General features: G+C 43.0%; 1 protein-coding gene across 1 annotated transcript in view; it reads left to right on the top strand.

Moving 5' to 3' along the window:
* The first annotated feature begins 36 nt into the window (after nucleotides 1-36).
* Nucleotides 37-13,991, top strand: part of Map4k5 (mitogen-activated protein kinase kinase kinase kinase 5) — an 81,437-nt gene continuing 67,482 nt past the window's right edge. The window contains exon 1 of the mRNA XM_051195940.1: nucleotides 37-179. Coding sequence (XP_051051897.1) covers nucleotides 72-179 — 108 coding nt within the window. The 5' untranslated portion in view covers nucleotides 37-71. The remainder of the gene's footprint in view (nucleotides 180-13,991) is intronic.

Genomic DNA, 13,991 nt, shown 5'->3' with positions numbered 1-13,991 from the left:
GGAAGCGCCGCGCGCCCTCGTTAGCGGGATCCGGGCGCTGCGGGCAGAGCCCCGGGCTGGGCGCAGCGAAGATGGAGGCCCCGCTGCGGCCTGCCGCCGACATCCTGAGGCGGAACCCGCAGCACGACTACGAGCTGGTGCAGAGGGTCGGCAGCGGCACCTACGGGGATGTGTACAAGGTGAGGCCCGGGCCCGGCCTGCGAGCGTGGGGCGCCCCGGGGATGCGCCGGACCGCAGCGTCCGGCCAGGAAGCGGCCCGGATGCCGCGGCACCGTTCCGAGCACCCAGGGTTCCCCACCGGTTCTGATGCTGCCCACGGGCACGGCTAACCGCGCCTTCCAAACCACAGCTGAGCTTTTTTGTGGTTTTTAAGGCGTACGTTTGGTATCGAAGTTTCTTTGAAGGATGTTCTGCTGTTAGCGTGGAAAAAAAAAATGCCTCGCGGAAGGCGGTAGGGGAGGAGAGAACATTGCAAATCCAGACACTTGTGTTCTAAATTATTGTTATGGACGAACTTGGCGTTAAAAAGCTATGCGTATCCTGGCTATGAGTTGTGAACTGTAAGCAGTCTGGTACTGGAGTAAAGTGATATGTGAGTGTAAACACGACGGCCTGTAGGAAGATGTTTTTAGAAACTGGTGAGATAGCTCAGCAGGTAAAGGCGCTTGTTGCCAAGCCTTCAGATCCCAGTTGTCCCTGGATTCTCCTGGCGGAAGCAAGTAGTCCTCTACAGGCATGCCCACCCCCGCCCCCAACACTCACACACAAACCCTGTAAATAAGTAAAGTGTAATTAAATTTAAACAAATTTAGAGAAAGATGTTTTTCATCTGGCAGAAGTTTAAGCATTTGTGCCTGGTTTATAATAAGAAATATACTCCAGTAATTCCTCTCTTTGGGATGTATAGCATTCCATAGTCCTGAGTGGATAAGAACTGCAGTCATTTTAGTGCGCTCTTATGTTAAGATAAATAATAAACTTGTAATTTGCCATTACAAAAACACAACAGAAAACCATGCCATTGCAAACCACACCAATTTAAGTCAGCTTTGTTTTTTTTGAAGGGTTCAGAAGAGCAAGACTGTCCAAGATTCCCTTATGGCTTTTGTTCTTTGTCCCAAAAGGGTGGAATTACAGCAGTTCCTTATGGTTATTAAGAAAAAGCTTCCTTTTCCAGTATCTTGTTATTCTGACCTATGTATCAGTCTGTTCCAAAAAGTGAACTCCATATAGCCCACATGGCATTATTTCATGAGTATGTTGACCTGCACAGGTAGTCCTGTGCAAGGAAAACATCTCTTTTCCTGTCCTTGTTTCTAAGTAATTTTGTTAATAGTTCCTTGGGGGGTGGTATCAGGATCCCTAGCACTGATTCTGAGGTGAGGGCTCTCTGGATATGTTTTTTTTTAACCCCCAAAACAGACACTGAGTCTAACCAGACACTGTTCTAGTTGTTGGCCTGTCCCAACATCGAGCACAGTGCTGACTCTGGCCTTGAATAGCTTTGATGCAAAGTGCACAATTACTGTGGAATCTCCTTCCTTATGTAAATTAGGGCAGTTAGTGTATACTGGGCTATCTGGGCATTTAGGAAACACTTGCTCTTTAAGAAACAGAAAACTCTGGTTTGTTTCTGGGTCCCATTCTAAATCATCTTTGTCTTATGATTCACTGTGAGTTAAACCAGTTCCGTTCCGTTCTTGGTAATTATACAATACTCTAAATTCTAGTTCTTGCTTCACCCCTCCCCCCCACTACAGAAAATTTAAAGGGAATATTTTCTACACAAGGATCTTGCCAAGACCTCCACATTTTTCTTTACAGAGTTAACAACCAGAGCAGCTCTCTGGAAGGATTGTGTTCTTGTTGGGGGAAAGGGGCCAGCAAAGTTTGTGTTAAAAGGACAGCTGACTGCCTGCTTCTCCAGCTGCTGCCCGGCCTGCAACTCAACAGTCAGAGCCCAAATACTTATCACCCCCCACCTTTCCCAGCCCCGCTCCCATCAAATGTATTCTCCTCACACAGTAGGCCAGTCTCCAAGTCCCAAACAGCCTTTAGACACTATTGTGTGCTTCTTGGGTTTGGTTTTGTTGTAATTACTGCAGATCACCTCCCTCCCCCATTCTCCACCTGTTGCCAGCTTTGCTGTCTAGGAAAGCATTACTCCCTACTAGTAAGCCCCTCACATTGACCTCTGACCTCACCCACCACTCTCCTCCCCATTTCTGCTCTGACCATACTGGCTTGCCCCTGTTCCTTAAACAATAAACATCTTCCCACTTTGGAGTCTTTGTTCTGGCTGCTTCCTCTGCTCAGTATCTTTCCCCAGACAGTAAGTGTCTTGCTTCCTTCCTTTCAAAATACCTGACCATCTTTGTACTTACTACTGCCAGACACAAAGTTTTACTTCTTTTATTTGTCTGTGTTGATCCAATAAAATACTTCACACAGACAGGAACACCCCGCCCCCATGTTTGGGTATATCTTAACACCCAGGATTAGGCTGGGCACAGAGTACATGATTCCTAAAGTTAGACAACCCAATAAATGACTCTAGGTGAATCTGTCACCTAATTGTCTGAGCACTTAGTTTTGACCCCACAACAGTGTGTATGTAATTCTCTGTGTAATCCTGCACTCTCTTCATGATAACTACATGTCTGTTTTCATTACAAATTTCCATAACTTGAATTCCCTGGGAAAAACATTCCTGAAAAGCTGTTTCATAGCATATTTATTGTCTGTGATCTAAGCCCTGTGGAATTTTGTGAGTTTATACTTACTCCCTCATATGCCTAGAACATGAAACTGTGGAAGATTTTAAGGCAGAGTGATTGTATTATGATTGTGTATTTTTAAGAAACTGAAAATCCTAGGGAGCTCTAAAAGTGTTTTTCATTCATGATACTATTAAAATAATCACAGTGAAAAATAATATAGTCTCTTCCACCACTTACTCATCCTAGGTTCTTTTTATACCTGATCTGCATTCTGAAGTAATAACTTTAAAAAGCCTTGAGATTCTTTGTGAATTGTCTTCCCACCCTGCTAACACACAGGGTTTGTTGAAACCTCCTGACTTTCCTAGAGCTCCCCAACAGGAGCTTGTCTTAAATGTCTTTCTCTGCCTGAAAGAGGAGGATTGCAAAGATTCAGATAAATGCAGGAAATCTTTGAGGCCAGAGTAGGAAGTGGTGGTGGGGGCAAACACAAAGAGAAAAAATGGATGATGGATGAAGGTTCCAGCCAGGCAGGTCCTGTTTGTAAAATTGAACACTTGCTAGCAGGAAGGGGAACTCTGAAGATAAAGTATCTCCCAACTCTGTCCACAGATGATTTGGGTGCACAGAGCCGTTGTCGGATCATCATCATGGCTCACAACCAGCATCAGAAGCCATTCTACCATTTTGAACCAAAATTGTTTCCAGTTTAGCTTCCAGAGACATTCTAAGATATTTTCACCTTTTATAAAGGATGTGAATTTGGAATAGGAGATACTTTTATTAAACTCTTGTTAACTCTTTGATTATCTAAGTGTGACATGTTTAGTTCCAAGACATCTGTACTATAGCAAACAGACAGATTCTTAGGAAATAATTGCTTAATGATATTCGTGGTAGTAAATTGCCTGGATATAGTAAATATGGCTAATAATGTAGATTCCCCCCCAGTCATTGTAAATGTTTTGAAATGAATCTTTCTGACTTACATTGTTTTATGGTGCCAGTCATGATATAACATGTGCTTGGAATGATGAACAGTTTTCTTAAAATTACTGTTTTTATAAGAATCCCTAAGTTCCACATTAGTTATTTACAATTTTTAAGATTCTTTGGCATTATAAATAGCATAATTTATAGAAATCTTTTGTCATCTAGTCTTACTATTTCTGTGGATTCTTCTGGAAGTTAAATGCGTTAGATCTGCAGTAATGAATCCCTCTTTTATTCAAGGCCTCTCTTTGTCTCCCCCAAGCCAAGAATCAGGATTCTGGGATGGCTTTAGGCATTTTGAAACAAATGCTAGGATCCCATTGTAAAGGAACAGCTTAGTACATCCCAGTATTAGATGGTGATAGAGTGCCAGCTCCGACGTGCTGGGGTCTTGAAAGCAGGCCTGAGGAAGAGAAAGTACATGATCAAGTGCATGTAATTCAGTCAAGAAAAGACACTTGTAATCATCATAGTTTGGTAAGTGCCATAACAGATATAGAAGTATTCAGCTGTCTTTAATAGGGATGGGGCAAGGTGGTCCACTGGGGAAGAGTCAGTGGAGTTTAACAGGAAGAGTCAGTAACTGGAGTTTTGATGGGGGGGGGTGTTGTTGTTAGTGTTTTATGCAGATTGGTTATTAGATGGACAAGGTAGGAAAAGAGATCTTAAGTTGTGGGACTAGTGTATGCAAGCACCCAGGATCCTAGGGACTGGAGAAGCCTTGATGAGGCTTGGTGGGCATGCATCTCCCTCCCAGGTCCCAAGCAGCAAGCCTGGAAGAGCTGACAGTGGAGAGCAGGGAGCGACAAGATGGCAGATCTTGTATCTTGGCATGAAGGAATTTGGTTTTTTCTGAAGTCAAGAATTTTAGGAGGGAGTTTTCCTTGGTTTAGGGTAGGTAATATAGAATGGTTAGAATATAGTGACTAATCAGGGTGAGAATTGATGTAAGTTTGGATGCTGGTATAGGAGACGGAAGAGTAATGGATTTGAGTTCAGATTTATATGATGGTTTTTTAAACGATACTCATGATCTGTAAGAGAAAGAGAAGGTAATTGATGGCATTTAGGTGTTTTGGTTTGTTTTGGTTCGTCTTGGGTGGCAGTTTTTGTACTATTAACAGGAAATACAAATTTTGTGGGATCTGAGTTTTGTGTTTGGGTTTGATTGTCAGACATTGTGTAAGTGAATGTGTCTCTTATAGGAGGAAATGTGGTTCCAGCCCTGGGAGCTCTGAACTGGGGATACAGGTTTAGGAGTCATCTCAGTGCATGTGATGTGTAGTGAGGTCACCCAGGAAGTTTTTAGGAGAGCCAAGGCAACTACAGTCTTAGAGAGGGGCAGAAGAAAACAGCACACTGATGGTGTCAGAAGAAACAGGGCCCAGGGAGGTTTTTTCCATAGGAGTCAAGACCTGCTCTTGGCCCTCTCCTGCTTTCATCTGCTCTGATTGCAATGAGAAAACATGCTGGTTAATAATAACAACAACAATAATGCATTTTATTAAATTTCAAGAATAATAGCTATTATTGTTGTTATTAAAACTATATGACCTTACATCTGCCATTCTGTCGGCCAGCACACAGTACCTGTTCAATAAAGAAATGTTTTTTTTGTTTTTGTTTTTTTGCTTTTCAAGGCAAGAGTTTCTCTGTAGCCTTGGCTGTCCTGGAACTCACTATAGACTGGGCTGGCCTTGAACTCACAGATCTGCCCACCTCTGCTTTCCAAGTGTTGGGACTAAAGTCTTGCTTAATCTACCTTCCAGCCTCAGCCTACTAAGTAGATCTTGAAGAAGAGAGCAATGTAGTCATCATGGAAAGCCACAGGTTTAAGAATGGAGGTATGGGGCTGTGAAGATGGCTCAGCAAGTAAAGGCTCCTGCTGCTAAACTTGATGCTGAGTTTGAGCTCCAGGCCTCACGTGGTGGGCGGCTAGAGCCAACTCCTCCAGTGAGTGCCAGCCTATTTCTGCATGAGGTGGTTAGAGTGAGGCACATTGATGGATGAGGAACAATGATGGAGAACTGGGGTGAAGGGGTGTTTTTATAGGATCTCTTACGGAACAGACACTGCTCTTGGGCACATCAGGTGAAGACTGCCACCACCTTCATGGAACTGATATTCTAGCATACAGGAGATGATAAGTGTGTATTATGTTGGAGAGATTAAAGATGGAGGAGGAAAAATAAGTAGACAACTAGGGATAGAGACTGCAGGGTGGGACGCAGGAGGAGTTGAGGAATTAGCAGGTTCCTCAGGGTCAGCTTCTTTGAGAAGGTTAGGTTTGAGCAAAGCCTGGGAGGTGAGGGATTAACCAAGGCTCACCTGTGTAGTCAGGAGCAGCAGAAGCTGCTCTGTCAAATCACCTGAACCTGGTTAACCCCCAAGTTAAACTACGAGCCCAGTGGGGGCAGGCGCTGGAACCAAGCAAAAACTGAAGTCTTATTTCAGAATGTCTTTCTACTTCCTAGAAATGTGAAAGCTAGGAAAGAAATCCTTAAAGTATTTCAACGTGGAGAAGACAGACGTGAGATGGGATGGTTGTCAGTGTGGGGGCAGGTTCTACGCTTAGATGTCACCACAGCCTTCCACAGATCTCTAGTCTACTTCCGTTTTTACACATGTTAGGCATTTTTACTCTGATCATTTCCAGTGGTTTTGATGCAGATACATAGAATGGAATGAAGATGAACTGGTTTTTTTTTTCACTTTTGCTTTCAAAAGTTAGACGTTTCACTTCTGAACTATAAATTGTGATTTTGGACCGAGAACACAGGAAAAGAAAGATGAAGCCTGTTAAAAGTGTGTGTTTTCATGGTTTCCTTAGCAATTTGAGAACTTCCCCAACATCAGGTAACCCAGATCTAGCACTTTCTGTTAGAGCATGGGACCACTTTCAGTGTTTATGCAAGTTAGAAGGCTTTTGCTTCCTGATTTTGGAAAGTACTAGTTAAGTTGTAGAAAGCCCATGACCTTTGACAAGGGCAAAAATGTATGGCTAAGGTAACACTGTTTCTCTTGACTATCATCACTATGGGAGATGTCTGGTGGCAGGTCTCTCCTCACAGGTGTTTGAGCTCGTGAATCATGGTAGTCTCCACCTTCCAACATTTTACAAAAATAAAATCGGATTAAAATGACTAAGGGTGACTAATGTTTGTACAAGCCTCCAGTACAGTATTTGTTTCGAACAGTAATCCTCTGAAGTCGGTGGAACAGATGTATATTCATCCCTATTTTATTCAAAAGAAAACTTGTGTCTGCCCTGTTGGTAGAGTGCACACTGTTAGGGCTGGAATCTAGATGTCCTAGTCTTCCAGTTTCTGCCTTTTTTTTTCTTTATCCTAGGCTTCCTGGAAGCTGCATCTTTCGATTCATTAGTTAACGTTTAAGTACACAGTCCTTCACACACTGCCCAGTACATGATAAGCTCTGTACAAATTGCAGTGAGGCTTGGCAGGCTCCCTCCCCTGCTGAGAGGTACACGGTTTTATGGACTAATGTTTGATTATGCACAGAAGCACCAGTTTGCAGAAGCACTTCCTCCTGGTGTTTCTGAGGCCCTCTCTTCACCCTCTCTTCCCAGGCTCAAGATTTCTTTACTTTTGCTAGCCGGACTGCTGCTGTCCACCAAACAATACCAACACCACTGACAGGAAACTGTCCCCCTCAGTTTTGTTGTTGGACGCCTTCCTGCCTTGTCTTCTCTTGCCCTCTTTGTTTTGGAACTTTGTATTTGTGGTTACTGTTACTGACGTTATTGGGTCCCATAGAGCAGGTTGTAAATGCTATTACAAATTAAACAAAATGCTGTGCATTTTAGATCTTGATTCTGCAGCAGAGGGTACTCATTTGTCTCTGGAAAGTAGGACTGCCTGAGCTTGTGAACCAGGGTGCCATCTATCTGTCCCTCATACCCATGCAACTTCCAGACTCTCTTTGGCTGCCCCACGCCTTCCTCCCCACCCCTTTACTCGTTCTTGTCGTTAAAATCAATCGCGCGCGTGTGTGTGTGTGTGTGTGTGTGTGTGTGTGTGTGTGTGTGTGTGTGTCAGAGTCAGAGGGGGGGTGTATAGGAGAATGTGAGAGTCTGTATGTGAGAGAGAGAGGGTGTGTATGTGAGAGTGTGTGAGTGTGTGTGTGAGACAGAGGTGTGTGTCTGTAAGAGAGGTGTGTGTGAGAAGGGGGGAGTGAGAGGGCAAGGAGTAATTTTTTTTTTAAACATTTGAGACAGGTCTTACTCTGTAGCTCCAACTCTCAGCCCTCCTGCCTCCACTGTGAGCTGTGGGATCACAGCGTGTGTTACCATGCCCTGTGTGGGTCACTACATTGTAAAACAAACAGCTTGTAGTGAACGACTAAAGGCTCTGTAGCTGTGGTAGGACTGCTTGGGACTGCTGTGGGCATTTCTGCAGTAGTGCAGGCTCACGGGTGGGACTCACAGGCTACGTGGCTTCTCTTTTCCTTGCCTGTGATAGGCTGCTTTCTCTTTACTGTCTTTTTCATTTTAGAAAACCGAAACAGAAGTGAGAATTTCCTTGTGTTTTCTTTACCAGTAGATATACATAGTTACATGTCATCCTGTACTTCAGATATTCCTATTAAGGACATAGGTCTCCTATCATTTGTCAGTTTGAACAGCCCAAGCAGTGGTTCTCAGCTTGAGGGTCCGTTATCTTGCATGTCATATGTTTACATTATGACTCATAATAGTAGCAAAATCACAGTTATAAAGTAGCAATGAAATAATTTTGTAGTTGGGGGTCACCGGAACCTGAGCTGTATTAAAGGGTCGAAGCGTTAGGAAGGTTGAGAAGCACTGCTTTGGGATATCTAAGTGAGTTTCAGTTAGGGGATTGCTTAGTTCAGTTGCCTCGTGGACATGTCTGTGGGGCATTTTCTTAAGTGCTAATTGGTGTTGAATGGCCTAGCCAGTTGGCCACCCTCAGGCAGGTCCTGGGATGTGTAAGAAGCCTAGCTAAGCAGAGAGAGGCTAAGGAGAAAGCAGCCAGCGTTGCTCTTCCGTAATGCCTCCTTCAGTCCTTGCTTGTTCCTGCCCAGACCTCTTTCAGTGATGGATTGTAACCTGGAATTTAAACCAAGTGATTCCTTTCCTCCACAAATTGCTGTTGGTCAGAATGTTTAATCACAGTTACAGAAAGCAAACTAGAACAGCAGGTATAAATGATAGCTTAGATATTATGTATAATCATTAAAATATGAGTTATATAGACATACATAAATAGTGGGCCAAACATTTAGTTTCAGTAAATAACATATTTAAGTCCTTGTATTATTTCTTTATATGGTTGTACAATTTTTTTCGTGTGTGTGTGTGTGTGTGTGTGTGTGTGTGTGTGTGTGTGTGTGTGTTTGGGTATCCTGCTGTAGTCCAGGTTAGTCCTGAACTCCAAATTCTCCTGTCACCACCAGGCCTGTTAGCTTTTTCCCCTTCAGAAGCTTGTATGTGTTCTTATATGTGTGTCTGAATGCCTGTATTCACCTATGTATACCATGCGCACACACAGCACCAGAAGAAACCAGGAGAGAGAGAGTCAGATTCTCGGGAACTGGGGTTACAGACAGATGTGAGCTGTCATGTGGGCACTGGGATCCAAACTTGGATCCTATGCTAAATCACAAAGTACAGTTATACCCTGAGCCATCTCACTGGCCTTCCTGCTAGTTTTTAATCCATTATATAGTTCCTTGTTATAAACAAAGCTCTGGTCAGTATCCACAAACAAATTCTTTTCATGCTTCCTTTATACTTTCTTTAAGTACATTTCTAGAATCAAATTTTCTAAGTTATTTTAAAGTTTTAGTGAATTTTGACCATTGTCTCTAAAAAAGTTGGACCCATCAACAGTGGCTAAAAATTCATTATCTTTCCTACTGTACAAGTTAACCCCTTTTTAGCCAGCAAAATCCCCATCTGGTAAAAGTGCTTGCTGCCACCTTCACTACCTGAGTTCAGTCCCCAGCACCCATGTGTTTGAAAGAGAGGATCACTTTCATAAATTGTTCACTGGATCATACATATGCACATATGCACACTAAATGAATAAATTATTTTAAAGTTAAGCCTTTTCTTCCTTTCCTTTGCCTTTATGACCTCCAGGTAATGATAGTTCAACTCGGATGGTCCTCTCAAGCAACTTGCCTCTCAGTAAAACCCGTCTGTATTAGAAGAGTTAGTCTTTTCAGAACCAAATGGGTGTCCTAGCAGACTAAGCAGAGGCTTTAGTTGCCTGGAGATAAAAATTATGGTTATATGATATTTATGATTTATTAAAACTTACCTGAGGGTTCAGAATGAAAAGCCAGGCACAAGCCATAGAGGCCAGGTAGTGGTGGCACGCACCACTCAGAATTAAGAGGTAGGCTGATCTCTGTTAGTTCAAGGCCACACTGGCTACACAAAATTGGCCCAGTCTAAAATAGAAACAGCTCACACAAAGGTGATCTCAGCACTTGAGATCACACACTTTTAATCCCAGGGCTAGGGAGGTGGAGACAGGGCTGATGTGGCTGGACAGGGAAAGGAGTATGAGGCAGGAGGAGACAGGAATGGGGAGCGTTTGCCTCTGAGGGTTGGTGGATCAGCCAGTTAGGTCCGACCGAGGTAGAGTTAAAAGCTAATGATTGACTGCTTTGCTTCTCTGATCTTCAGCTTGAACCCCAATATCTGTCTCTGGGTTTTTATTATTTGTGCAACAAAAAGTCATGTCCTCCAGGTGTGGGGGTCTGCACCAGATGGGGCCGAGAGGAAAAATGAACACACGCTCCATGTCTAACCCAGAAAGAAGCCTTCTCCAGTTGGCCACAGCTTGATTTTCACCAACAGTGTCGCAGTCTCAATGGGTGCACACCACCTTTAAGGCCAGGTCCCATGCCAGCAGTGATGGCCAACACAAAACAAACTCATGCTACTTGGGGGGGGGCTTTTTGGACTCATAGTGCTTTGTCTGGGCTTTTTCTTCCTTCCTTCCTTCCTTCCTTCCTTCCTTTCTTTTTTTCATACCCCACAGGTCTTTTAAAATCCATTATGTTTCCCAGTTTTGTGTTTTTAGGGGGGAAGGGGCAGCCATAATCAGAATATATCGTATGAAAACAATCTATTTTCCATTAAAAAAAAAAATCATGTACTCAGATTTTGGCTTAATGAATCTGAATTTGTCTGCCTAATGTGAGAAAAACCCCACAAGTACAGATTTCTCCTGTGACAGGACTCCCCTGTCCAGATTTGTTCAACTGTGTGGAAGTAGGCATGCCAAAAAACTGCGGAGCTTAGTTGGTACAATGAAGGAATCTCTGAAATGGGCGGATTTGGGGGGTGGGGAGTAAGTATGTGTGAGAGGCTGGGTGTGCCAGTGCATGACTAACCTCAGACTCAGCAGGCGGAGGCAGGGGGATCACTACAAGTCCAAAGCCAGCTGAGGCTACACAGGGAGTTCCAAGCCTGCTTGGGATACAGAGTGAGACCTTGTCTGAAAATAAATAAATAAGAAAAAATGGTATAATTTTGGCTTGCATAAAGCCCTGGGTTCATTCCCCAGCACTACGTGAACGGGACTGAGGACACACCCTGTAATCCCAGCACTGGACAGGGAGAATAAGCAGTTCTGTTAGACCAGTGACTGAGAGGTCGGAGGGTGGAGCTAGGTGTTGAAATCAGCAGGAATGGTGGCAAAGAGTGGAGAGGAAATTGCTGAAGGAGGAAAGGCATGTCTAGAAGTTAGTAGGTAATGGCTATGGGAAACCCAAGGGTGATGCAGTCTATCCCCAGCTGCAAAGCATCCTTACCTGTCACCGTCTCCTCTCATGGACTATGGTCAGTTAGTGGCATCGGAACTGCCAATCTTGTCTCATGTCCTTGAGCTGTTGCATGAAACTCTGCCACCCATAACCCTGTAACAGTGCCCTTCCCAGGAATCTCTTCTGTGGTCTCATTTTGGATTTATTTTTCCCCCTCGGAAACTTTTTCTCTAGTCTACTGTACCTGAGATGAGGACATTGCTGTGGCGTATTAGCCATCTACTGTCTGTATCTCCTCCATCAGTAAAGCTCCCCAAAGACAGCACAGATTTTATTATGTCACTGGTGCCTGTAACAGTGCCTGGCTTAGCACTTAGTAAGTGCTCTGAGTAATGTGGTATGAATGAACTTGTTAAAAAATAATGTCCCTAAAGAATTGGGTGTAGAACTTTAAAGTATGAGACATAATTGACTACTATTTCTGTGTGTGATCCACTTCCTCTTCCTTTTTTAAACCTTGTATGCGCTATGTTGCTGTTTTTGTAGTATAATTCCAGTTCTTAAATTTGAGGTCTGTAATCCTGACCCTAACAGACACTTACTGGACACTAGAGAGAGCTTACAAATATTGAGACTCCTGGTTTCCAATTATTAAAAACTATTTGGAGAAAGAGAGCATATATAAGATCAAAGTCTCAAGTTGGCTTCATGAACTATTGTAACCCTAAACATATTAATTAAGAAAGTTGATTTGTGAAGGACAGTAAAACCCATTTAGTAGGAATTTATCTTGTTCCCATCTAATGATTTCAGTACCAGCTGGTAAGCATTAACTAAGGTGTGCAACTATATGAACTACATTGTATTTGGATACCTGAGTGTTTCCCATACTTGCCTGCTTATTAACCAATAACCTACTAAAATAGGAATTAGTAATACACTGGGATTTCTTTGTAGAGGTGTTGTGGGATTTTTGTTCCTTTTGTAAGCAGTGCAAGATTTTCAAATTCTGCATGTTAGTTTAAAAAGGAGTATACTGGGCAGTAACTTATCAGAGGGGAATGTTGGACTTTAAAACTCAGTATTTTTAAATCCAATACTCCTTTGAACTATAATGTGAAATTACATAGTTAAATTTCTGAAAGATCTCTTGATTTGAATTGAATCTGAAGTCTCTGTGTGTGTGTCCATGTGCATCCTCCCCCCCCCCCCCGCCTCCCTCTATTCCCCCCCCCCCAAGCCTCTTTGCCTTTCATTATAAAGGAGCCTGGTACTGCTTTCTGTTTTAAAAATCCAGCTGGAAAATTACAGAGTACAAACATTTGCCCATCAGTTCTTCCTTTGGAGCAGACAGAAATATGTCTTCCAAGTACTAACTGACATTTGAATAGTCCTGTTGGTGGGAGTTGTAGTTTGTGGTTCTTTATTTCTGTGACTACATAATATTCAGGCTTCTTCTACACAGTGCGGCTGAGTTTTAAAATACCATCTTTCTGTGGTTCCATAGTTGTTTTCAAATTTTCCAAAGCCTTGTTTCTTTCTGAGCAACTCTGAAAGGAAAAAAAAAAAAAAAAAAAAAAAAAAAAAAAGCCATGAGTCCTTGCGCCTTGCTTTTTCTTCAGGTCCAAAGGAAACACCACTTCCCCAAACCCCAAAAGACAGTCAGAAATGAGCTCAACCAGGACTATAGGAGGGTTTCTGGCAGTTAGATAAAAGCTAACATTCCTCGGAACTTGTAAAACTAGTTCCATCTACCAAAAGTAAGTTTCCCTTACTTCTAGAAGGGACATGTTACCTGTGGCACCTATCGTCCTATCAAAGCCCTTGCTGGCTTCCAGGCTCCTTCAGTGTCACAAGTGCCTACTACACATTTCAAAGTCCATGCTAGCATCCTGGCCCTTCTCACCTCCTCCCTACCCCAAACTCCTCCAGTTCATGAGCTTCCCTCCCCGAGGCTAGTCGTTGTCCTTATAACCCTGCTAGTCTCACTGTGGTTTTTATGCTCTGCTCCTATCTCTCTCATGCTCTCTCTACTCTCCATCCCCTGCTCTTCTACCCCTCTTACAGATAGCCCTGGCCATATCCAGGCTTTTTTCTCTCTCTGCTCTGGACTCTTCCGCATGCCTCTGGCAGTTTTCCCTCTCATATCTACAATGAAAACCTCCCCTTTAACCATCCCCAAGAGCAGTCATGTCGTCAGTTTACACAGTTCCAATCTTTAAAGTTGACTTTAAAACGTGTCTGAACGGGTACAGTCTTGAAAAATAATTTTAAAATGTTTTTATTAGTAGAATTAATTTTTGTACAGTTTTATATTTACAAATTGGACAGTTTGCGGAATTATGTGTCTATTCCTAGCCTATATACAGCCTCAGCTTCTATTGTCATTTTGCATTAGTGTGTCATGTTTCTTATAACTACTGTGCTTCTGTATCCCTTAGTTTATGTAAAGTTTGTCTTTGGCATTGTGCTTCCAGGGTTATGTCTTCACGAACAACATCCTGATGGCCCCCAAGA

This window comes from Phodopus roborovskii, unplaced genomic scaffold (genome assembly GCF_943737965.1).
Source record: "Phodopus roborovskii unplaced genomic scaffold, PHOROB, whole genome shotgun sequence".
NCBI lineage: Eukaryota > Metazoa > Chordata > Mammalia > Rodentia > Cricetidae > Phodopus > Phodopus roborovskii.
Note: the sequence above shows the minus strand (reverse complement) of the source record. Positions and strands in the feature narration are given on the sequence as shown.